Source organism: Macrosteles quadrilineatus, unplaced genomic scaffold (assembly GCF_028750875.1).
Source record: "Macrosteles quadrilineatus isolate MER2022 unplaced genomic scaffold, UCM_ALF_1.0 Scaffold_2__2_contigs__length_208266976, whole genome shotgun sequence".
NCBI lineage: Eukaryota > Metazoa > Arthropoda > Insecta > Hemiptera > Cicadellidae > Macrosteles > Macrosteles quadrilineatus.
In genome coordinates this window covers 54,505,925-54,532,080 of record NW_026542595.1, presented here as the reverse complement: position 1 = coordinate 54,532,080, position 26,156 = coordinate 54,505,925, and the positions used below count along the sequence as shown (strand labels likewise).

The 26,156-nt window shown below is 39.6% G+C and overlaps 1 protein-coding gene across 1 annotated transcript in view; it reads left to right on the top strand.

Annotated features, from left to right (window-relative positions):
• The window catches only part of LOC128985666 (rab proteins geranylgeranyltransferase component A-like), a 31,389-nt gene extending 9,700 nt beyond the window's left edge, over nucleotides 1-21,689 (top strand). The window contains exons 5-11 of the mRNA XM_054405428.1: nucleotides 36-279; nucleotides 882-1,104; nucleotides 6,784-7,005; nucleotides 10,096-10,220; nucleotides 12,929-13,065; nucleotides 17,001-17,195; nucleotides 19,831-21,689. Of these exons, the coding sequence (XP_054261403.1) occupies nucleotides 36-279; nucleotides 882-1,104; nucleotides 6,784-7,005; nucleotides 10,096-10,220; nucleotides 12,929-13,065; nucleotides 17,001-17,195; nucleotides 19,831-19,983 (1,299 nt within the window). The 3' untranslated portion in view covers nucleotides 19,984-21,689. The remainder of the gene's footprint in view (nucleotides 1-35; nucleotides 280-881; nucleotides 1,105-6,783; nucleotides 7,006-10,095; nucleotides 10,221-12,928; nucleotides 13,066-17,000; nucleotides 17,196-19,830) is intronic.
• The last annotated feature ends 4,467 nt before the right edge of the window (nucleotides 21,690-26,156 follow it).

Here is a 26,156-nt window from a genome sequence, read left to right as displayed (position 1 = left end):
AGTATTTTAAAACATCCGTCTTTTATCATTTCCAGCTTCTGTATGCCAGAGGATCACTTGTAGAGCTTTTAATTTCTTCCAACATCGCTCGATATGCAGAATTCCGAAGTGTATCTCGAGTATTGACGTACATTAATGACAAGCTTGAAACTGTCCCATGCTCTCGAGCTGATGTCTTCTCTACAAAAGAAATCTCAGTCGTTGAAAAACGAATGCTGATGCAACTGCTCACGTTATGTCATGAGTATGCTAAAGATCCAGACAATAAGGAATTTCAAGGTCAGTGTCATTTATTCAATGTTACTTGTGTATTGTAATTATACAGTAGAATCTTTGAATATTGGATTCAGAATTGAAAGGCATGCTTTCAGGCAAATAAATATGGTACGTAGTTTTGTTGGTTTTGACAATCTTGTAGCCTATACCAAGGTAATGTCACAAGTTTTGTAGGGTTAAATCAATTGCAATGACCACATTAAGTTCTGTCTCTTCAGGTTGTTGGTTTTAGTATTTTCCTGTATGTGGCATGTATGACTAAACCTTACCTGATGTGCTCATTGATCAAATTCAAAGCATACGTAAACATTCATCAACTAAAGCCCCATGGGTAAATTGTATTCTACTTAAGCTCTGGTTTACTTTGTCTCATGCTGATTCATAATACCATTTACACTGTTATAGTATTTTTAGATTGCTTCTTTTTTTCCCCTTAAATCCTGTATCTTTTTATTGAAGTATAGGCCTAGCATGAAAGCCCAAACAAAAACTGACAAATCTACTGCCTAGTTTAAAAACCGTAAAGAACCTACCACATTCTCTGTAAACATAAGAAGTTGTTAAACTTAACTTAGGTAATATAACTAATATGGATGTTGTTTTAGGGTTTGAGAATAAGACGTTTGTGGAGTACTTGGATTCCAAGAAGCTGACAACCAACTTGCGTCATTACGTGCTGTACGCCATCGCAATGTCCACCAACTCAACACCATGCATGGAGGGTGTGGAGCGGACTCAACGCTTCCTTACAAGCCTGGGACGTTACGGCAACACTCCCTTCCTTTGGCCTATGTATGGCAGTGGAGAACTCCCCCAATGCTTTTGTAGGTTAGTAAATATAAGTTTCTAGAGGCAGATGTAAGCATAAGCTTTATGGCGCCAGCAGTCAATTCCCAGCCTACAGCATATTAATTTTATTTATTTCCAAAAATTACAAATTTACAAAACTCATATAACTTAGCTACAAAAGCCATTTATGGTTTGTCTCCAGCAATTATTATAATTTTTGTTATTTCACAGTGCCTTTTTATTCAATCAGTCTTTTCTTGTTCATTCGGTCTTTTGTTATTATATCAGTCTTTTCTTATTCAATCAGTCTTTTGTTTCCCTTGTGTTTCTGTAAATAAACTATATCATGACACAGAATACAATATTATACCAAAATAAATAACAAACCAATCATAAAATTTAAAGTAGTCAGTTTTTAACAATTATTGATAAATAATGAAAAAAGTAACAATAATAAACATATATACTCCCAGCATCTCACAACTCAACATCTGGTGATTGCTGTGTATGTTTGATCCGCAGGACAGCATCACCTGAAGAGAGCAGCCAACTCTGTGATAGTCACCCAGGGTGGGGAGGTCCTCATTGTGCTGGTATTGTGTCAGGCTCCCAGCGTCTCACAACTCAACATCTGGTGATTGCTGTGTATGTTTGATCCGCAGGACAGCATCACCTGAAGAGAGCAGCCAACTCTGTGATAGTCACCCAGGGTGGGGAGGTCCTCATTGTGCTGGTATTGTGTCAGGCTCCCAGCGTCTCACAACTCAACATCTGGTGATTGCTGTGTATGTTTGATCCGCAGGACAGCATCACCTGAAGAGAGCAGCAAACTCTGTGATAGTCGCCCAGGGTGGGAAGAGACCATTGTGCTGGTATTGTGTCAGGCTCCCAGCGTCTCACAACTCAACATCTGGTGATAGCTGTGTATGTTTGATCCGCAGGACAGCATCACCTGAAGAGAGAAGCCAACTCTGTGATAGTCACCCAGGGTGGGGAGAGACGTCCTCATTGTGCTGGTATTGTGTCAGGCTCCCAGCGTCTCACAACTCAACATCTGGTGATTGCTGTGTATGTTTGATCTGCAAGACAGCATCACCTGAAGAGAGAAGCCAACTCTGTGATAGTCACCCAGGGTGGGGAGGTCCTCATTGTGCTGGTATTGTGTCAGGCTCCCAGTGTCTCACAACTCAACATCTGGTGATTGCTGTGTATGTTTGATCCGCAGGACAGCATCACCTGAATAGAGAAGCCAACTCTGTGATAGTCACCCAGGGTGGGGAGGTCCTCATTGTGCTGGTATTGTGTCAGGCTCCCAGTGTCTCACAACTCAACATCTGGTGATTGCTGTGTATGTTTGATCCCAGGACAGCATCACCTGAAGAGAGAAGCCAACTCTGTGATAGTCACCCAGGGTGGGGAGGTCCTCATTGTGCTGGTATTGTGTCAGGCTCCCAGCGTCTCACAACTACACATCTGGTGATTGCTGTGTATGTTTGATCTGCAAGACAGCATCACCTGAAGAGAGAAGCCAACTCTGTGATAGTCACCCAGGGTGGGGAGGTCCTCATTGTGCTGGTATTGTGTCAGGCTCCCAGTGTCTCACAACTCAACATCTGGTGATTGCTGTGTATGTTTGATCCGCAGGACAGCATCACCTGAAGAGAGCAGCCAACTCTGTGATAGTCACCCAGGGTGGGGAGAGACGTCCTCATTGTGCTGGTATTGTGTGAGGCTCCCAGTGTCTCACAACTCAACATCTGGTGATTGCTGTGTATGTTTGATCCGCAGGACAGCATCACCTGAAGAGAGCAGCCAACTCTGTGATAGTCATCCAGGGTGGGGAGAGACGTCCTCATTGTGCTGGTATTGTGTGAGGCTCCCAGTGTCTCACAACTCAACATCTGGTGATTGCTGTGTATGTTTGATCTGCAAGACAGCATCACCTGAAGAGAGAAGCCAACTCTGTGATAGTCACCCAGGGTGGGGAGAGACGTCCTCATTGTGCTGGTATTGTGTGAGGCTCCCAGCGTCTCACAACTACACATCTGGTGATTGCTGTGTATGTTTGATCTGCAAGACAGCATCACCTGAAGAGAGAAGCCAACTCTGTGATAGTCACCCAGGGTGGGGAGGTCCTCATTGTGCTGGTATTGTGTCAGGCTCCCAGTGTCTCACAACTCAACATCTGGTGATTGCTGTGTATGTTTGATCCGCAGGACAGCATCACCTGAAGAGAGCAGCCAACTCTGTGATAGTCACCCAGGGTGGGGAGAGACGTCCTCATTGTGCTGGTATTGTGTGAGGCTCCCAGTGTCTCACAACTCAACATCTGGTGATTGCTGTGTATGTTTGATCCGCAGGACAGCATCACCTGAAGAGAGCAGCCAACTCTGTGATAGTCACCCAGGGTGGGGAGAGACGTCCTCATTGTGCTGGTATTGTGTGAGGCTCCCAGTGTCTCACAACTCAACATCTGGTGATTGCTGTGTATGTTTGATCTGCAAGACAGCATCACCTGAAGAGAGAAGCCAACTCTGTGATAGTCGCCCGGGGTGGGGAGGTCCTCATTGTGCTGGTATTGTGTCAGGCTCCCAGTGTCTCACAACTCAACATCTGGTGATTGCTATGTATGTTTGATCCACAGGACAGCATCACCTGAAGAGAGCAGCCAACTCTGTGATAGTCACCTAGGGTGGGGAGGTCCTCATTGTGCTGGTATTGTGTCAGGCTCCCAGTGTCTCACAACTCAACATCTGGTGATTGCTGTGTATGTTTGATCAGCATGACAGCATCACCTGGAGAGAGCAGCCAACTCTGTGATAGTCACCCAAGGTGGGGAGGTCCTCATTGTGCTGGTATTGTGTCAGGCTCCCAGCGTCTCACAACTCAACATCTGGTGATTGCTGTGTATGTTTGATCCGCAGGACAGCATCACCTGAAGAGAGCAGCCAACTCTGTGATAGTCACCCAGGGTGGGGAGGTCCTCATTGTGCTGGTATTGTGTCAGGCTCCCAGCGTCTCACAACTCAACATCTGGTGATTGCTGTGTATGTTTGATCCGCAGGACAGCATCACCTGAAGAGAGCAGCCAACTCTGTGATAGTCACCCAGGGTGGGGAGGTCCTCATTGTGCTGGTATTGTGTCAGGCTCCCAGCGTCTCACAACTCAACATCTGGTGATTGCTGTGTATGTTTGATCCGCAGGACAGCATCACCTGAAGAGAGCAGCAAACTCTGTGATAGTCGCCCAGGGTGGGAAGAGACCATTGTGCTGGTATTGTGTCAGGCTCCCAGCGTCTCACAACTCAACATCTGGTGATAGCTGTGTATGTTTGATCCGCAGGACAGCATAACCTGAAGAGAGCAGCCAACTCTGTGATAGTCACCCAGGGTGGGGAGAGACGTCCTCATTGTGCTGGTATTGTGTCAGGCTCCCAGCGTCTCACAATTCAACATCTGGTGATTGCTGTGTATGTTTGATCTGCAAGACAGCATCACCTGAAGAGAGAAGCCAACTCTGTGATAGTCACCCAGGGTGGGGAGGTCCTCATTGTGCTGGTATTGTGTCAGGCTCCCAGTGTCTCACAACTCAACATCTGGTGATTGCTGTGTATGTTTGATCCGCAGGACAGCATCACCTGAAGAGAGAAGCCAACTCTGTGATAGTCACCCAGGGTGGGGAGGTCCTCATTGTGCTGGTATTGTGTCAGGCTCCCAGTGTCTCACAACTCAACATCTGGTGATTGCTGTGTATGTTTGATCCGCAGGACAGCATCACCTGAAGAGAGAAGCCAACTCTGTGATAGTCACCCAGGGTGGGGAGGTCCTCATTGTGCTGGTATTGTGTCAGGCTCCCAGCGTCTCACAACTCAACATCTGGTGATTGCTGTGTATGTTTGATCTGCAAGACAGCATCACCTGAAGAGAGAAGCCAACTCTGTGATAGTCACCCAGGGTGGGGAGGTCCTCATTGTGCTGGTATTGTGTCAGGCTCCCAGTGTCTCAAAACTCAACATCTGGTGATTGCTGTGTATGTTTGATCCGCAGGACAGCATCACCTGAAGAGAGCAGCCATCTCTGTGATAGTCACCCAGGGTGGGGAGAGACGTCCTCATTGTGCTGGTATTGTGTGAGGCTCCCAGTGTCTCACAACTCAACATCTGGTGATTGCTGTGTATGTTTGATCCGCAGGACAGCATCACCTGAAGAGAGAAGCCAACTCTGTGATAGTCACCCAGGGTGGGGAGAGACGTCCTCATTGTGCTGGTATTGTGTGAGGCTCCCAGTGTCTCACAACTCAACATCTGGTGATTGCTGTGTATGTTTGATCTGCAAGACAGCATCACCTGAAGAGAGCAGCCAACTCTGTGATAGTCACCCAGGGTGGGGAGGTCCTCATTGTGCTGGTATTGTGTCAGGCTCCCAGCGTCTCACAACTCAACATCTGGTGATTGCTGTATATGTTTGATCCGCATGACAGCATCACCTGGAGAGAGCAGCCAACTCTGTGATAGTCACCCAAGGTGGGGAGGTCCTCATTGTGCTGGTATTGTGTCAGGCTCCCAGCGTCTCACAACTCAACATCTGGTGATTGCTGTGTATGTTTGATCCGCAGGACAGCATCACCTGAAGAGAGCAGCCAACTCTGTGATAGTCACCCAAGGTGGGGAGGTCCTCATTGTGCTGGTATTGTGTCAGGCTCCCAGTGTCTCACAACTCAACATCTGGTGATTGCTGTGTATGTTTGATCCGCAGGACAGCATCACCTGAAGAGAGCAGCCAACTCTGTGATAGTCACCCAGGGTGGGGAGGTCCTCATTGTGCTGGTATTGTGTCAGGCTCCCAGCGTCTCACAACTCAACATCTGGTGATTGCTGTGTATGTTTGATCCTCAGGTTGTGTGCTGTGTTTGGTGGAGTGTATCACCTGAAGAGAGCAGCCAACTCTGTGATAGTCGCCCAGGGTGGGGAGGGAGGCCCTCATTGTGCGGGTATTGTGTCAGGCTCCCAGCGTCTTACCACTCAACATCTGGTGATTGCTGTGCATGTTTGATCCTCTGGTTGTGTGCTGTGTTTGGTGGAGTGTATCACCTGAAGAGAGCAGCCAACTCTGTGATAGTCGCTAAGGGTGGGGAGGGAGGTCCTCATTGTGCTGGTATTGTGTCAGGCTCCCAGCGTCTTACCACTCAACATCTTGGTGATTGCTGTGTATGTTTGATCCTCAGGTTGTGTGATGTGTTTGGTGGAGTGTATCACCTGAAGAGAGCAGCCAACTCTGTGATAGTCGCTAAGGGTGGGGAGGGAGGTCCTCATTGTGCTGGTATTGTGTCAGGCTCCCAGCGTCTTACCACTCAACATCTGGTGATTGCTGTGTATGTTTGATCCTCAGGTTGTGTGCTGTGTTTGGTGGAGTGTATCACCTGAAGAGAGCAGCCAACTCTGTGATAGTCGCTAAGGGTGGGGAGGGAGGTCCTCATTGTGCTGGTATTGTGTCAGGCTCCCAGCGTCTTACCACTCAACATCTTGGTGATTGCTGTGTATGTTTGATCCTCAGGTTGTGTGATGTGTTTGGTGGAGTGTATCACCTGAAGAGAGCAGCCAACTCTGTGATAGTCGCTAAGGGTGGGGAGGGAGGTCCTCATTGTGCTGGTATTGTGTCAGGCTCCCAGCGTCTTACCACTCAACATCTTGGTGATTGCTGTGTATGTTTGATCCTCAGGTTGTGTGCTGTGTTTGGTGGAGTGTATCACCTGAAGAGAGCAGCCAACTCTGTGATAGTCGCCCAGGGTGGGGAGGGAGGTCCTCATTGTGCGGGTATTGTGTCAGGTTCCCAGCGTCTCACTACTCAACATCTGGTGATTGCTGTGTCTGATGCACCCAAGTCCTTTCTCAAGTCTGCTCCTACGGGGGGCCTATCTCGAGGCATCTTCATTACTGACAGGTATCTATTGAGGAAATTAACAGTAAATAATTTGGGTGCTTCATTAACTATTTACATACCAGCATATGATTTTTGCAGTACCCTTCTTGGCAAAACGTTCAGAGAGAATCTTTACAATGAGACCATGAGACTATAGAGATTGTAATAGTGACCGTCTGCATAGCATCTCCGTGCCATCATCATACGTTCAGCCTTAGTGGCGTCGTTAATATACAAAAACACAAACTGTCACACGCGACGTACACATACATAAACATAAACGGGGGTTTTTGACTAAACAGGCCTGTTGATTACACATATCCGCACTCGAGCACAATAGGGAACTTATTTTAAATGACAAACTACAATTCAAATCACACGCAATTTTCAATAGTATTTTAAAACAGAAGAAGGATTCAAGACCAAGAGGGCAAAGTACAAATGATAATGCCGCTGCTGACACGACACCGCAAGATGACTCCAGTCAGCTACTTGCTCGAGTGCGGATATGTGTAATCAACAGGCCTGTTTAGTTAAATGTTTATGTTTATGTATGTGTACGTCGCGTGTGACAGTTTGTGTTTTTGTATATTAACGACGCCACTAAGGCTGAACGTCTGATGATGGCACGGAGATGCTGAAACGGCCGTAACAATGGTACAACTACTATGAGTTGATTAACGAAGGTAACTCTATTTATTGATTTAGTCACAAGATCAGCTCAGGGGCTAAACATATGGATTTTGATTGATATTGATTGAAAAATGTCCATGACATTGTATTTCCAGACAATAGTTAAAACTGTATCTTCATTTCCTATTGTCTTCCTTTTACAAAGGAAATTTGTTAAAGCCGACAGTAGTTTACATTTTTTTACTTGTAAAACAGATAAAATTTTCCTTGATAGGGGTTGATAGCAAATGTGGAAGTCACTAGCCTCAACTATTTTTTAAACAACCTAAACATATTTTCAACATTAAAATTCACTTGGGACTTATCTAAGCTGAAAAATGGTTAAATCTCTACATCTGTCTACACCAAACCCACCAACCACCAACAGTACCTACACTACAACAACTGCCATCCCAACAACACCAAACGCTCCCTGCCATACAGTCGTGCTCTAAGAGGGAAACGATTTAACTCGGACGAGAAAAGTCTTTAAAATTTACAATAAACAACTCCAAACTGCTTTGGAAGGTATAGGATACCCGACACAAAAAGTCTCTTCGCAGATAATGCCAAAAATGCCAATGATAGTCCACCAAAGCAAACCAAAACCACCAACGTCAACCTGGTGACTACATACCATCCAAGTCTCAATAGGCTTATTACCTTTTGAAAACCAGTTACAACATGCTTTGAAGTTCCAGCCAGACCAAAGAACTCTTTCAAAAACCCCCACCATAGTCTGCAGACAACCAGCTAATCTAAAAAAAACATCCCAAGTTATTCAACCTGTCCGTTGTATCACCTTTAAGACTGCCCCCAAGTCCCTACCCATGCAATGAAATAAATGCAAATGAAGTAAATGCAAGACCTTTGGCATCAACATTCCATCTGCAAACCTTTACCAGCACATCCTACATAACAACAAAGAGTACGAAATAAAGGACCACATAACATGCAATAGTGAAAACCTTATCCACCAGCTACAGTGTAAACTCTGTAAAGCCTATGATTATAATAGGCCTAACCAAAAAAAACCCCTAAGAAAAAGAATGAATAGACATAGACAGGATGTCAAAACCAACAAATACAAACCCATTGCCATACATGCAGCAAACTATAACATAGATTATGATACATGTTTTACCACAAAAGCCATCAAATCCCTCCCCAAAGACCAATAACACAGTTCCCAACTCAGAACGTGGGAACTAGCCTACCAATACATTAGTGACTCCGGAAACCCTCCTGACCATAGATAATCCACCCACCCCTTTCCACAGCTAGCTTCCTATTTTTTTACTGAGCTTTAAATAAAATCAACCTACCATGTGAATATATGAGTGTGTGTATACAGGGTGATCAACTCAAGGAAGCCACCATTGGGATATCGGAAACGGTAAGAATTAGAGAAAACTTTAAATGGGGGACATTCCTTTATTTTTTGTGGCAGTTAAAAATATGATTTTAGTTTTTTGAAATTCAGCCGCCATTTTCCAAAATGGCGGCCAACTTTGAAATTTCTTATGGAACACCCCATATTTTATCATGTTTTCGGATAACACAGGCAATTTAAAAACTTTTTTATTCGTGAAATTTTTTCGATAAACCCACTTGTTTAGGAGCTACATGATGTAAAATGTACACCGGAAGTCATTTTTCTATAGGCTGTAACTCCTAAACGAGTGGGTTTATCGAACAAATTTCAAGAATAAAAAAGTTTTTAAATTGCCTGTTCTATCCGAAAACATGATAAAATATGGGGTGTTCCATAAGAAATTTCAAAGTTGGCCGCCATTTTGGAAAATGGTGGCTGAATTTCTAAAGACTAAAATCATATTTTTAACTGCCACAAAAAATAAAGGAATGTCCCCCATTTAAAGTATTCTCTAATTCTTACCGTTTCCGATATCCCAATGGTGGCCTCCTTGAGTTAATCACCCTGTATAGATGTACAAAGCAACAGGAATTTTTGTGGAACTTTTGAATTTGAACATTTAACAGCCAGTCTTCTTTCTTCTCTCTTCTGATGAAGTCCCTAACATGGACAAAATATTAAGTTTTACTGTTTTGTGTTATGTGTTTTGTGTGTGTTACCAAAGCTAATCTGGACTCTATCTACCAGGTAAACTAGCTGATCCCTATCCTTGTACATAATAATCCTTATTGTTGAATCAAAGTCATTGTCAACAATTGTGTCACCGTGACTTGTATAAACTGACAAAACTTTATTATCACAGACTGCCATCATCGGGATGATCTGATTGTCAACTGTTGGGAAGTCAAGTCACCCCCAGGATGGCACTCTGCATTGAGGCCAAAACTTAAATGTTTTGTCGAGTTTGACACAGTCGTCGCCCTACAAAATACAATTTGCTTATTCCCAACAAAGAAATTTTCATATTCCAACAAACACTACCATAAAACTGTATTTTGTAACAGGTCAATCCTGACTGGAAGCAAGGAGTCTTTGACTTTGCTTCAGTTTCCTCCTCAAGACGGCAATGGAGAACTTGTTACTGTCATCGAAGTGGGGCCTTCTACCAACGCCTGTCCATCTGGTCTTTGTAAGTCAATAAACAAATAAAACTGTTTAGGTGATAATGGATTGTAAATTTGTTATACTTTTATCTGAAATGGCGAATTAATTGTACAAAGGTACCCTAGGTATTTAAGCCAAGTGTAACGAGTTATTTTCCCTAGGGGGGTATATTTTTGCTATTTGGCCGCGCACCGATTGTTGAGGTGAACGAGCGGCGGCGGCGAAGCTACCTAGCGCCCTTTGACCCGGCTTATCAGTACCGATAAGCCTGGGATATCCTAGTTTCTCAGGATAGCCTAGGACGGACATTCTAGTCGTGGATCCCGTGCAGTGAACAGCTAGTTAGCGTGTGTCTAGTGAGACGTCCAGTGGTGTACGTGACAGTGGTGTCGGAGTATGCTGGTGGTGTGATCGCGCCGAGTGTTGGTGTAAGTTGGGTACTGACCCACTTGTGGTGAGTGGACGACTTGATATTATTAGTTTGATAATATTAATATCTGGTTTTATTGCGAGGTTTAGAGTTGTAACCGTGCTGGTCAAAGCCTGACGGTAGTTAGGATTTATATTAGTCAGGAATAATATTAAAGTGTATTCCTGACGGTTCTGGGCAGGTGCTAGAGCGCAAATAATATAATTTAATTGACTGTAGTAGATATTATTTTGCGTTGTACCTAGAGTTAGTTATATTACTAATAACTCTGAGGCCCGACAAACCTAGGCTGCACGATTTAGCGTGCGTAGTTGGAAGCACGAGGCCAGTAGGCTAGTAGCTAGTTTTATTAGCCTATTAACAGAAGCCCAGCTAAGTAACATAAAGTTGGTAGTAGCAGTAGCAGTAGTAGGGTTGTTATTGTTTATTCATTTGATTATTTTAATTTAACCTGAACAGCTTGTTTGGTAGTCCAACACGTTATCTTGGTAGCTTGGATAGCGGAGTACCGGCTATCAGATAATATATTTATCTAGTGTTTGGAACGTAGTTAATATTTATTTATCTGCTACAAAGTAGCTCAATATTTTAATAGTGCAATTGCCATTTAGTTTTGCTTGTTTGGCTTGGTATTTATTGAGACCAGCTACTAGTGGTGTAGTCACTCTACCTATAGTGTACTTGTATATTATTATGTGGTACGATTATTGAGTGAACTGTTTGATTCTTAGCTTGGGCATTAGAGTTGTGTGTTGGATTATAGTGGCCTAGTAGACCCCGCCTGGTGATAACACGCGTTGTGGTTTTTATTGGCAAGTCGTCGTGTAACTCACCGTGGTTTAGGCACTCTGGGCTTAACTATTGGATAGTTAGGACGAAGCCCGAGTTGCGTAGTCAGCAACGACCCCCTAGGAGTGTGGAGAATCGGCGTAGGCCTGGTAGTGATTATTGCACGTTTGTTTTGGTGACTTGTTTTTGACTTGTTCACAGTGCCCGTGTATGAGCCAGTCCTATACCGGTTAGACCCGGCTATTGGCCTAGTGGTTTCCCTGACCTTATCGCAGACCCTGGAACTTTACCCAGCCATTGTAGGCTGAGCTATCCCCGGCAAACGGTTGCGACCGACTGCACTTTTAATATATTTTTCCAGTGCAGAAATCAGCGTCGCACAAGTATAAATGGGGATAAGTGGCGCGATCCTGTAGTCTTGTTACTGACTAAGGCCGACATGTTCCTTGGCCAGGGCTGATAATTAATAGCCCATACAGCAAATTGCAACCAAGGGTTCACAGTTTATAGTGGAATCCGAACCATATTTTTGCCTTCTATCTAATTATTCTGAGGTCTAATTATCAGTGTAGTACTGCAAATAGTTGTAGTACTCACTAGTGCAGACTTTAATCCACACTTGGGAGTAACGCATCCACAGATCATGCCTATAAATATCCACAATTGGTGACCTCCAACTAGCTGGATTTCAGGACGACGCCATGTTCCCAGTCATTTTATTAAATTTCATTAATTAATTTGAGGGAAGAGTGCAAGGGAGGACTTGGTTAGTGCTGTATCAACACTACTGCACACCAAACCTTGTGAAGGAGTTTGTAGATCATTGTATGAAATGTTTGTGTTTGGCAGTTGTTGTACACATGACTTGTCGCCAAGTGAAGAGTGCAAGGGAGGACTTGGCTAGTGCTGTATCAACACTACTGCACACCAAACCTTGTGAAGGAGTTTGTAGATCATTGTATGAAATGTTTGTGTTTGGCAGTTGTTGTACACATGACTTGTCGCCAAGTGAAGAGTGCAAGGGAGGACTTGGTTAGTGCTGTATCAACACTACTGCACACCAAACCTTGTGAAGGAGTTTGTAGATCATTGTATGAAATGTTTGTGTTTGGCAGTTGTTGTACACATGACTTGTCGCCAAGTGAAGAGTGCAAGGGAGGACTTGGTTAGTGCTGTATCAACACTACTGCACACCAAACCTTGTGAAGGAGTTTGTAGATCATTGTATGAAATGTTTGTGTTTGGCAGGTGTTGTACACATGACTTGTCGCCAAGTGAAGAGTGCAAGGGAGGACTTGGCTAGTGCTGTATCAACACTACTGCACACCGAACCTTGTGAAGGAGTTTGTAGATCATTGTATGAAATGTTTGTGTTTGGCAGTTGTTGTACACATGACTTGTCGCCAAGTGAAGAGTGCAAGGGAGGACTTGGCTAGTGCTGTATCAACACTACTGCACACCGAACCTTGTGAAGGAGTTTGTAGATCATTGTATGAAATGTTTGTGTTTGGCAGTTGTTGTACACATGACTTGTCGCCAAGTGAAGAGTGCAAGGGAGGACTTGGCTAGTGCTGTATCAACACTACTGCACACCGAACCTTGTGAAGGAGTTTATAGATCCGATACCCAATCTCAGGCCTCTCAGAAGAATGTAAGTTTTATAAAATACATTTATAAAAAAAAAATTCATTGTTTGTCTCTCATACTTCCAGTTACATTAGAGAGTTGAAGCTTAGTTCAGTGAACTGTATAAAGCATTGTAAAAACACAAAAAAGGTATTAAATACCCTTTGGTATTTATACCAGTTATGACATGGGAACAAAATTAGTGTAAAGAGTAGACCTACCGTTAACACAGTTGGCTTTAAAAGTCATAACTCAATAACAGCCGAACGGATTTTTACGTTTGAGGTGTCAAATTAAAGGTATATTGACTTAGATGTGCAAATATGTCTCAGAATATTAAAAAAATGTATGACTTAAGTAGAGTTAAGGGCTGACATTTCGGGACAGTGGCGCTATCCGTCGACATTGGAACAAACTCAATTCACTTTGTTTACAACTAAACTTATGGGCATGGTTTGAAGGTTAACCACAGACTGCAGGACTTATTACTTCCAGAGCAAAGCCCAAATTTATATTTTTATTTAAATATCTGTTTACTTAGTCTGGTTCATAAATAAAGTATTTCGTAGCAAGACTTGACAGCAAATTGTTTGTAATAGTTGTAGTGTAGTTTTCTGTTGATTGGCGAACCTTCGTGTTTTATTTAAATTTAAAATTAAATGCCCCTATAAGACAAAGAACTGTGAGTGGCCGGAGGGAACGCGAACGTGACCGCTTGCAACACCCTCCCAATGGAACATTTGACAGATACTGAGTGGCAGTACTAGACCACCGTGGTGATACATCCAACCTCGGACAAATGAACGTTAAATGTTTACATTGTGATGGAAAAATTTTTAGCTGGTCGAGTCAGTTCAATTTTTACTCTTTGTTGCGATAAGGAAAGGTACGTTTACCACATTTGCAGAATTCGCCATACTTTAAGGAATTTATAGGAAACTCCCAATCTGAAAACAGGAGTGCGTGACTTAGACTCAGAAATTATTCGGATAACATTGGTCGACTCAATTCAGTTTTTGTTGAGGTCAGCTCCAAAGCTCATTTAGATGAGAGGGTCACGCATGAGATCTACAATTTCAAGATCAATGGCATGTTTTACCACCAAGTAAGTCCTCTCATTTCTTAAGAAGGTTGGGCACTTAAATACAAACAGATTTATATGTACGACATATTTTGAAACTGGAACCCAACAGTGTATGAAACAAAATGCAGACGAAAAATGTAATAAAAATCTTATGCGGGAAATCGCGTCACACATTGAAAACCCCAACCAATTTGACCAAACTTTTAACCCTAGGACTGCCTTCCGCCGTTTGACGGCCGTTCGGACATTTTTTATCAAACGGTTTTTACTTAATGAAAATAATCCAGAAGCGTAATAATTTTGATATCGTTGGCAAGCTCCGAAGAGTCAAATGAGATTCATAAGTGACTCTTTGATTGAGGTCTAGCTGTTTATGTTTTTGTTCTTTAATCTTTTATTAAAAGTTGCAGTTTTGCTTGATATTAAACAACGAGGTTTTTTTAACAGAGAGCTTACAGGTGACCATGGGATTGCATCGCAGCTGGAACAGCTTATTGTGCACCCTCATTCACAGGTCCTTGGTGAACCACAAGATCCTTTTGACTATGGTAACCGTCGATAGGCCAAGGGATCTCATACGCAGACCTTGTAGGGCTGGGCACATAAATATAACATGGAAGGCTGTCTCCTCCTCCTCACCACATTTCCTACATAAGAGGCTTTCAACTTTAGTTCCCATCTTGTGTAGATGTCCGAGGAATATCCAATGGCCGCTGATGAAGCCAACCACCTTCTGTAAGGTCTTCCTATTCAGCCCAAGGGCATCTGCCCCTATCACACCAGTAGGTGTCTGCAGCATTCTCATTGACTGTACGTTGCCATTATCATTTCCAGGAATTGTCCGTCAGGGTTTGAGTTACCCCCGACAACCGCCCAGTGGTCCATGTCAAGGTCATTCTGCAGCTTGAGGCCTTCTTGGTCATTGCCCCCGTTGAGGTGGGAACAAATGCTGATACCTTCATAGCTTTCACAAGGTCTCTGGCTGGGGCGAGCTGTAGCGAGATTTCCCCAAAGGGACTCAGCTCCTAAACTTGCTTGACCAGCCAATCCTTTGTGGCTGTGTTAGCACAGCCAACCACCAATGCTCCGCCTTCAAGATGGCAGCTGCTTATCCTGACTTATTTGCCACAAATGGCCCACCTGGACAGCTCACCCTTGATTTTGTTGGCTTCATCCTCCGTCCGTTACCTGTCCGGGTGTTCAGATCTGGCGATGGCCATCTCCTCCGCGGACAGTGTCTCCGAATAGGTGGGTGCCGGTGCTCTCTATGAAACACCCTAGCCCTCTCCCTCTTTCGTCCTCGTCTTCTTTTTCTCGCCCAGACATCCTCATGTGTCAGGTGCTCTTGCCCCCTCTTTCCACCTTCTTCCTGGAGGCTTCACTAGAGTCAGCTTTGGGTGTGCCGCCCTTGCCCTGCTTTTTTCCCAGCATCCTGGTTCCCGGAGGAACTGGCTTTGCAGGGAGCAGGGTTTTTGGATAGCACCTTTTCGCCTTTGGCTAAAGCATCCGCTATCCTCCTTCTTCGCAACTCGCCCCTGGAAAGTATTTTTTTCCGTTCCTTCCGGTTTCCGCGAGCTTGTCATCATCGTCAGATTTCAGTAGATCTTCCTCCTCCATTGGGGTCAGATGGTCTATGTTGTTCCCATGAATACCGGGTATCTAAGGTCCACCTCCCCAGCGACCCGATTAGAGAGGTAAGGGGTACATACGACTGGGTTCCCCCTGGTTCCCAGAAGGCTCCGTTAAGACACTGAATATTAGGCCCCCAGTGCCACGAGACTCTCAGCACGGATCACATTACACCTTAGTCTAGGGCCCCCCTCACTTGGTTCTATAGGTGGACAAACACCCAGTGGCAGAAGGTAGCTCTCCGCAGCTAACAAGTGAGAGTTGAAGTGTGTGGCCAATCTGCCGAACCAGCCCCGCATGAGAGGCTTGGCCGGAACGGCGCGAAAGTTTCTCTCACTCCCTAATCCCCCATATCTTCCTAAACAACAGGTTATCTAATCCTCTTTTAAAAGTCATGCTCTTAGAGAACTGGGAGTGTGTCGGAAAAATAATACTAAAAATTGTCTGTAAGGTGGGAAAAACTTCTTTGTAACCATCAGCTGCATGTAGTTTATCATTAGATGTCATGTCCTTCAAGTTTATGTATCAGTTTGTTAGCTATTGAGGGCAAAAATATTAGAAATAATAAACAGGAAAATCTTTTATACACCTCACACATTGAAATTGGCTAATGTACGAGGTTTGTTTTATAGTAAGAGTTGTTTTTGCGTATAGCTACATAGTTTGCGTGGATGCCGCAATGCGGCTCCTTACCATTTACTGGCATCATTTTTTAACAGAATGACACAATTTGCAACTCTGTAGCTTACTTGTACCCTTCGCTGTGTGTTTTAACTTAAATTATAGAATGTCCTGCCACACGTTTTTTTGGTTACAAGAAAAATATCTAATGCACATACAAGACACGCACCAAATGACCAAATTCATTGCCAAATGACTGAAGGGAAATAAAAATTCTCATGTTAAATAAATAAAGTGTTTTAGTTTTTTTTATTAGGTATATACAGTATATAGATAAAATTTTACAAAATTGCTTATTTTATACTAAGTTATTAACATTTCAATAAAAAACACACTTTATTACCATCCCTGTACCAGCAAACATAACATAAGTACTCTTTAAAATGTATGTTAGGCTAATTAAATAGGAAAATAATCTGACAATTTTAAGGGGATATTTTTTTGAAAATTCAACCAGATAAATAAACATTTTTTTAGTCTGCATGTTTGCAGTGGAGGGTGTATAATTTATAATTCACGTCTGTTAGCCTACAAGTTGTATCTATTGTTTCTATAATCCAAAACAGGATGAAGACAAGGATGTAGAAGGCACTGATATCAGCCAAGCAGTGATTCAGCCTGTCAAACCTCAGCTACTTTGGTCTCTCTACTTCAACTGTCCAGAAACCTCCAGTTGTGATCTATCAGCGGATGTTCCAAGTAATGTACACCTTTGCTCGGGTCCTGATCTTGATTTGGACTTTGAAGTTGCTGTGAAACAGGTAATCTGTCATAACTTGTACTATTATGCTTTGAATTAATGTACTGGTTGGTTAGCACTAAAAGATAAAAAATATGAAAAATTATAAAGCATCTGGTGAAGATCAAATTTATGCAGAAATGTGGAAGTATACGGGCAAATCGACAAAAACATCTCTACATATGATATTACAAAATATCTGGATAACCGAGAAATTCCCAGAGCATTGGACCACAGCCAAAATCAATCCACTTCACAAGAAAGGAGATAAGAGCAACCCGGATAACTATAAAGGAATTTCACTTTTGGATTGCACATATAAGATTTTTTCAAAAATTTTATACAATTAAGGAACAACTTGAACAAAAATTGAACAACTTGATAATGAACTAGGAGAATACCAAGGAGGCTTCAGACCTTGGAGGAGCTGTGCAGAACAAATAATTACGCTGAAATTGATTATGGATTACTACAGAAAACGAAACAAACTTCTTTCAATAACATTTGTAGATTTTAAGAAAGCTTACGATTCCATCCATAAACCATCATTGTTAAAGATTCTCAGATATTTCGGACTCCATCCAAAATTAATAAAACTTATAGAACTTACCTTGACAAATACCTTCAATAAAATTAAATTTAGAGGAGAAATATCAGAACCTATCCTGGTCAAAACTGGTTTGAGACAGGGAGATGGCCTTTCACCACTTCTTTTTAACTGTGCACTTGAATACATTATGAGGGAATGGCTTAAAACAAACCCAAAAAATATTACTGTTGGAACAAAAAAAGATGACATAAAGTTAAACTGTTTAGGATTTGCTGACGATCTGGCTCTTCTAATAACATCCAAGAAACCAAGCAACAAATAAAATCACTTCAGGAAATAGCCCAGAGCATAGGTCTAAAAATTTATTTTGAGAAAACTGAAATAATGTTAACAAAACATTGCATTGAACAGAACATTGCATCAAAATTGTAGAAAATTTCAAATACTTAGGTGAAGTTATAACATACAATCTTAAAGAAAATCCATCATGGCAAAATAGAATTAATAAATTGATCAGTATGCAACATATTACTAAAAACACATACAACAAAAAAATGCCTATCAATAGCAACAAAATTGAAAAACTACAAAGCAGTTATACTTCCACAAATAACATATGCATGTGAAACTATGTTTAAAACAGCTAACACTGTAGCAAAAGCAATGGATAAAATACTAAAAATAGAAAGAAGAATCATCAGAACATGTATAAACAAAAAATATCAAAAAGATGGAGTTTGGAGACTGGCCTCAAATAAAACTGTATATAAGGAAATGAGCCATTATTAAGTATAATTAAAAAGAAAAGAATTTCATTCATTGGTCATCTTTTAAGGACACCGGAAAATAGAATAAGCAAGAAAATAATTGACAAGTTGTGGAATAGCAAAAGTGACTTTAGGTTGAGAAGGTTGAAAATGTCATTAGAAGATTTGGAAAATAAGTCAGAGGCGCTTGCAGTACTCAAAGACAAAAATATCATCCTGCCAATAGGAGCAAACAATCAGAGACAAGGAAGAGTGGTTTCGGAAGAAGAAAGAAAACAACGGTTGGAAAGAATGAAGAAGTATTGGGCGGACAAGAAGAAGAGACAGATTTAAAAAGAATCTAACCATTATATTGACTTAAGTGGTCCAATGCTGGACATAAAATAATAATAATAATACTGGTTGGTTATAAAGTCCCTTCCCCCTAGGATTTTTCTACATTTTTTCAAATATCAATCCCAGACCACTTCCAAACATTGTTGGATGGTAAGTATTTCATTTTGACAAGGTGGTCATTTCCGGTCGCAATTTTGGATTCGCCATATTGGATGCAAAATATTTTTTTAAATGTAAAAATGGGTTTGTGACCCATTATTTCGAACTATTTTTTTACCCTGATTACAATGCCACAAACAGTTTTTAATAATCTTGATCCATTACAAAGTTATGAGGGCTTTTTATAACTTTATTTTTTGCCCATTTTAACATTGTCCATTTACAAACTAAGACCATAATCTCAAAATAGTGCTAGATTAAGATAAGTATACACCACCAGTCATTGTCGACCTATTTTCACTTGGTTATGATGGATGTAATTTTTTTGGCCGCCATCTTGGATCTGCCATTTTGAAATGGGATAAATTATTTTAAATATGAAGGGGGTGTTGTGACCCATCATTTTGAATTACTTTTTTAAGCTGAACTTAATTCCACGATCCGTTTTTCATTTTTATATTTTGATTTTGAAGTACAGTATTGAAATTTTTAACAAAAATATTGCATAAAGAAAACTTGATAGGTAACAAAAAATGGATTGCTGCTGTTGCAGGTCCTTACCACTATGCAACAATTAGTCTTGTTGTAGTAGCCAATAAGAGTGTGAGTGAAAATTAATGCTCCCGCCAAGTTAGAAATCACTTTCTGTTATTTAAAGTGTCAACCCCAATTGATGTTCTGTTCTGAAGGCCAGTTGACAACCGTAAATGGAACCGTGTTTGGTGGTAGAAAATATTCGTATGAGGTGGAGAAAATTTGGTTCTCATTTTTTGCCCAATGTGAAGATATTTTGTCCAGCAAACCCCGCTACAGTAAAATGTACATACATGTATGTTGTTTATTAGGCAAAGGATATTTTCAAGAAGATGTACCCAGACTGTGAGTTTCTGCCCCGAGCTCCAGACCCAGAAGAAATAGTGCTAGATGATGACACAGAGCCCGGCCCCGCCTTCATAGACAACAAGGCGGAGTCTGACACCCCCGCCCCCGCTGAGTAGCCTTTATAACTGGTGTTGATTCTTTACTATTTATATTTTGTAGTTAACAATGTGAAAACTTTATTTAAACATCAAGAAATTTCTATTGTGCTGCATGTTAAACAACGCGGTACTTAAAAGTATGATTGTGTGTTGATGGTTAAGATATTCCACTTTAATCTACAACTATGTATTCAAATATATAATTGCTTTTTTATTTACCTAGAATTTAAGCTTTGCATTTTTGCAAGGATCAAGGTTAATGAAAGCTGCTTATTGCTCCAATTTGTTTTTAGCGTTAGTTTTTACTTTTCACATTATTTCTGTATTATAGTTGTAAATGGTAATATTATTTATGTATTACCACTATAATTGCTATTTTATCAAATATAGTTAATTAATTAAGTTAAACTCAAACGATGATTTCCAAAAATAGACATATTGTTACTAATCTCATAAGTAATAATCGTTCTGTAATTTGGAATTAGGCCTACTTTAACCTTGTACTGAATGTTTCAGAAATTAATTCACATTCATCTCCTTTTTCTCGGTTCGTGTTTATAGCCTAGTAAATGGAGATTGTGTAGTACAGTATTTTCAAAATAAGTATTCATTTTATTTTTTTTCTTAAATGGACTTGTAGTTTTTTGGCCTTGTGCCTTTTATATTGCGATATTGAGCAAAAGTAAATAATTAATTGTGTAAATCTTATCATTATAAACATTACTATAATTTGATATTGTAAATAATGAAGTAAATTTGTCTAGTTAACTCGGATTTCCAAATATTCTGAAACATTAAGAGTTACAAGTAAATTCCCAAATTAGAAATAATTTTAACTAGGTACATTTTTAAAAATCCAAACTTTTTTTAGTTGTCAAATATAGAAATGTATTGATAGTATATTAATAGTAGGTAACAACCAGTAAAACATTCTGTGTTTTTTTTGGAAATCTAAAACTAAACTAAAAATGCAATCTTTCAAATAGGCTGTAGTTTTACTGATCAATTTTTGTATATCATATTGGCAAACTGACTTGTATACATATATTTTAAAAATATTAATAAAAGTACTATAATGCCAATTGTTTTTACCAATTGTCTTTCGTAGTAATATTTTTGTTCAAAAAACATTATCAGATATTGTTAATAGTTTTATGCTGAAGTCTTATTTTATATGCACAGATGCACCTTTTTAGCTGAATTGCTATCAAATACATTCCCAAAAAAATTGTATCTTGGAAAGCAGGTTATAAAATTTATATAGTAAATTAGTTTAGTATTTTTGTTAAATTGTGTTGGAACATTCCCCAATAGTTTACACTTGATGAAATGTAGTCAAGGATTCAGGATCTCAGAAAATTTGTTTACACTAGTCAAAGATTGGGGTTGGAATTTTTGTGTTTGTGGATATATTTTATTGGGTCATACTTTCTGGCTGTTTATTGTAAAAAATAAGTATTTACGTTACATCTTTTTTTAGTTTTTTTTTTTTATATTTTTGTTCCTATTTTTATATGTTATTAAAGAGTGTGCTGTAAACCAAATACTGTGATGATAAAGTTAAATTAACATGTTGTATGTTTACTGATTTATATTTTGTGAAACTGAAGCTTGGTGACTGGTAAGCCTCAAAGTCTAGCTTCAACCTCACTGCTTTGCTTAGTGGCCAGAAATAGAACATTGTGTTTGTCTGATGCTCCAATATATTATTATTTAACTGAAAACTGTTTTTACTCATTCCTTGGTGACTATTAGTAAGTTATTCATGTTTATAGTCTTTCCTAGGAAATTTTCTCATGGTGGTAGTATAATATCTAACAAAAACCACTATGTGGTAATTCTTTCCCCGCCAAGTCAGCAATCCAAGAAAGATAAGAAATCATTCCTTTTCCCGCCAAGAAAAGCAATGTAATGTATGGCTTGTTAAATACTTCAAAACATTAATGACATCTTTGCAATGGCAAAAGTTTACTGTTAATTTATTTTCTGTAGTATAACTACATAATTTTGTTGGTTTCTACTTTAATTTTTTATTTTTAAAATCAACAAGTGTTGGCAGCTTGGCGGCAGACTTTTGCTTGGTTTTTTCATTAATGTTGCGTTCGAGGATAGTTTCATAAATCAACTTCTCTAATTAATTAGTCCAACTAACTAAGTATTGTAATTTCGAGGTACAGTAATCAGTAAATATAAAACCATCACCATTATGATTTTGATTTGATGAAATGTGGCACAAATATGGTCAAATTTTGTAAAATAAGCTCTCACCTAGCAATGTACTTATGGGAGAGATACTTGCTCAATGAAACTAGTTTTATGGTATTTTTTAAAGTGATCGAGCAAAAGTCTGCAAGTTGCCAAACTTAGTGATTTTAAAAATAAAAGTAAAAACCAACAAAATGATGTAATTTTACTACAGAAAATAAATTAACAGTAAACTTTTGCCATTGCAAAGATGTCATTAATGTTTTGAAATATTTAACAAGCCATACATTACATTGTTTTTCTTGGCGGAAAAAGCAATGATTTATTATCTTTTTGGGATTGCTGACTTAGCGGGGAAAGTGTTACCGTACCACTTAGTGGTTTTTGTTAGATTTTATTTATTTTTGTAGAAAATTAACAGTTAAAATAAAAGTCCTCTTTTCTCAGAAAAAAATTAAAATAAATTTTATTTGTAACAAAGTAATTCTGTTAAAACAAACTGAGCTGATGGAATTTAACTACAATTGATTACTGCTGCTTCTACTGTTCTGTTAATGGTTAATGGTTCTGGCATGTACAAATTGTTTGAACCAATGGGCCATCTTTGCTTTGCTATGTGTTCATCATTGGATGCTGTATAAAATATGTTTGCATCTGGTGGCCTACTTAGCACCAATTTATAATTGACTTAAAATTCGGGCAAAAATTAACAATTTTAAAGTTTATTTTTTTATTTTTTGTAGGGTTATATTTAATTTTTTTGGAAAATGTGTATAAAAGACATATCCTTCCAATATAAAGAATAAAAGAAGCCATCTCTTGTAATGTAAGCATTTTATTGAAATAAATTAAAGGGTAATTTAGTTAAATTAAAAATAATTAAAAACAGTTTGGGTGAAATATATAGTACAACTACATCTCATTTCTTTCATTTAAATAATATTTTTTGTGTAGAACTAATTTCTACATTTTTGGTCTTATCTGCTTTAAACCGATTAAAAACTTTTTGACACACGTACCAAAATTACTATTTAACAAACCCCCTGGGCTTAAACTCAGTTTCAAATTGCTACGTTTGAAGTTTTTGAAAACACGTGTTAAACGTGTAGTCAACAGGCGGTTTTTTCTATTTCTGATTTTGTCAAGAACATTTTTTATTTTACACTAAACACACACTTTGCAACTGCATTAAATTAATCTAGTCATCATCTATTACCGTAATATAGGTTCTGTGTCTGGGGCTGTAAATTCATCAATGTTCATCTTGAACAACATAAAATGCGTTGGTGTTACATAAGTGTTCTGATAATTAAACCTGTACATCTAAAGACTAGTGTAAATTGAGCCCTTATTATAGAAGTAAAAATGTAATCAAACAGTTTAGGTTGGTTAGAAATAGCATAAGGCAAAACTAATATTGAAAAACTCATTCATCCTAAATTTACATATCACTTTTTAATTGCTTGTTTTCCCGATTGTTTTATTTGTTTTACTGTATCAAAACATAACACAAACCTTAGTACTATAGTTCGGCCGCTTAGAAAGCGACCTCCTCTAGCATTGGTTTAGCATTAGCGCGCAGGTCGTTTTCTAAGCGGCCGAACCATAGTACTACGTTTCAAGTTCCTAGGTTTCATATGTTTTGATAAGTAGTATTAAACTGTTAAAAATGACGAGCTGCTGTACCAGTGTACCATGGGTACACTGCATTTTTCAATGGAAAGTATCGGGGAATATCACTGCTCTAAGTAATTGTATATAGTAAGTAGATCAAATCATTCGGTATGCCTGAAAAAAAAACTTTATAAAAGTTTTAAAATAATTATCAGCTCTTCCTATGAATTTGTCTAACATTTAAATTAATTGAGATTTAATCGCAGCTGGTCCTTCTTTTGTTTTAATTTTAATCCCTTGTTATTTAAATGGGCCAAAATCGTACTTTGAGGGCTTGCCAAGGGTTTATGGGTCAACGCACCGACTTGAGACCCTCAAAAGGCACATCTACAAGTTAAGGGCTTTCAAACAACATAAAAAACATTAAAATTGAGCCAGTGGTTTGGGCTGTAGGTCCGTCAACATTCAAGGAGAAGGAGAACACGGAAAATTTGTGAATTTTCAAACTAGTTTTTCTTGGCTCAAACACAACCGTTTTTCAAATTCTTTTTAATTATTTTGTTGAGAATGAGTGCCCCTATCCAGTAGATGAATAATTATTTTAATAGCTTTTGTTTCTTCAGAGCTATAGACGAGTAAAAAGCCACTTTGTCACGTCATGTATATATACACTTCTGCAGCAGCTGTGTACCGCTGGGGGACTTGCAGAACACTACCACGTTCCTTAATTTCTCCTTTTGTCAGTGTATTGTATTACATAGGTACTTTATTTATGATTATATACTATCTACACAAATTAATTGTTCAGCTATATAAACCCCTGCAAAGCTTAATTAATCTCTCTGCATTTAATCTTTTATTTTTGTTTTTTTACACAATAAATAATTTATTTTCTTTGAATAGTTACCAAGCAAAACGTTTTTCATTTTGTAAACGATTTCAGAAGCTAGGTTTCTATATTGCTTTCCACAATATTAATAGAATTGTGTTATCACATCAACATTCAGACTGGAGTCAGAGACTATGATGCTTTTATTGTGTTAGATGGTTTAGTAAATATTTTTTACTAGTAGGCCTACTTAATAGAAACACCGGTTTATTTCTTCGAAGTTCAAGTTATTTTAGTTAATTTAATCACTTAACAACAGCTTATTTTATCAATAAGATAGACAAATAAACAAGGAAATAGTACGGCATTCTCATACCTATATAGATACATAGGTACCTAAAACTCACTTCTCGCGTCTATATTTTACACGAATCATTGTCTTATTCTTAAAGTTTTTTACAAATCTAAGTTCATATTCGTGAAAATGTTTTGAGAATTGTTTTAAGATGTCTTATTTGACCGAAGAATAGCAGGAAGCCATTGTTGCTTAAGCGGCGGATCACTTACAATCTTAGAACACTGTACGTATTATCATAGAGTACCTGGGGACCGAGCTTTGCTCGGGGAAATCATTAGTTTACTCTGAAAGCAGTCTTAGTATTGCAGATAGCCTACATAATCCATTCCCAAACTCCACACTGCTTGTCTTTACTTATTCCTTCAGCACTCCCTACGTCGTGGACCTGTTTTTCTCTCTTCCCATTGCATGTTAGGATTGCAGATACATTAATGTAATTGCCACAGACAGTTCCCACACTCTGCACTGCTAGCCTTACTACTTCCTTCACCACTTCCTACGAAGCGGAGCTGTTTTCCTCCATTCCCATTGCATTTATAAAGATTGCAGATACCTTAATCTAATCAGTTATATCAGGTCATAAACAGTTCCCCACTCCGGACAGCTCGACTTGACTACTTCCTTCACCACTTCCTTAATCAACCATCAGACACGCAGACAGTCTGGTCCGAGAAAATCGGTCTGCAGACAGCCCCACACACGATAAGACAAGTGCCAGACGCCAGACCAGACGGTCTGGTCTGGAGGTCTGGTCTGGTAGTGTGTGGGGGGCTTTACTGTTTCCTTGTTATTTAATTCAACCAACATGGTTGCTTAGCAACCCATAAGACTAATGTTAAAAAAATGTGACTTTCAGTTTCGTTTTTCTACGTAATTAGATTTTTGTTGGCAGTTTTAACTGCATGAAACTCGTTTTTAGGCCAAAAAATAACTATTTACAAGATTTGAAGAAAATCGTCGGAGCCGTTTTCGAGGTCTTTCTGCAAGCAAGCAAGCAAGCAAGCATGCATACAAGCAAACATTGCTCGTATTAGAGTATAGGATAAAACATACTCCATTAGTAGATTTCTCATCCTTATGGAACAGCTGAAGACAATTTTATTGTTAGTTCTTGTACGGTTTATATAGAGGTCGTGTTTTGTTTACGATTTGTTTCCCGTTATTACAGCCATTTACAACCTCATC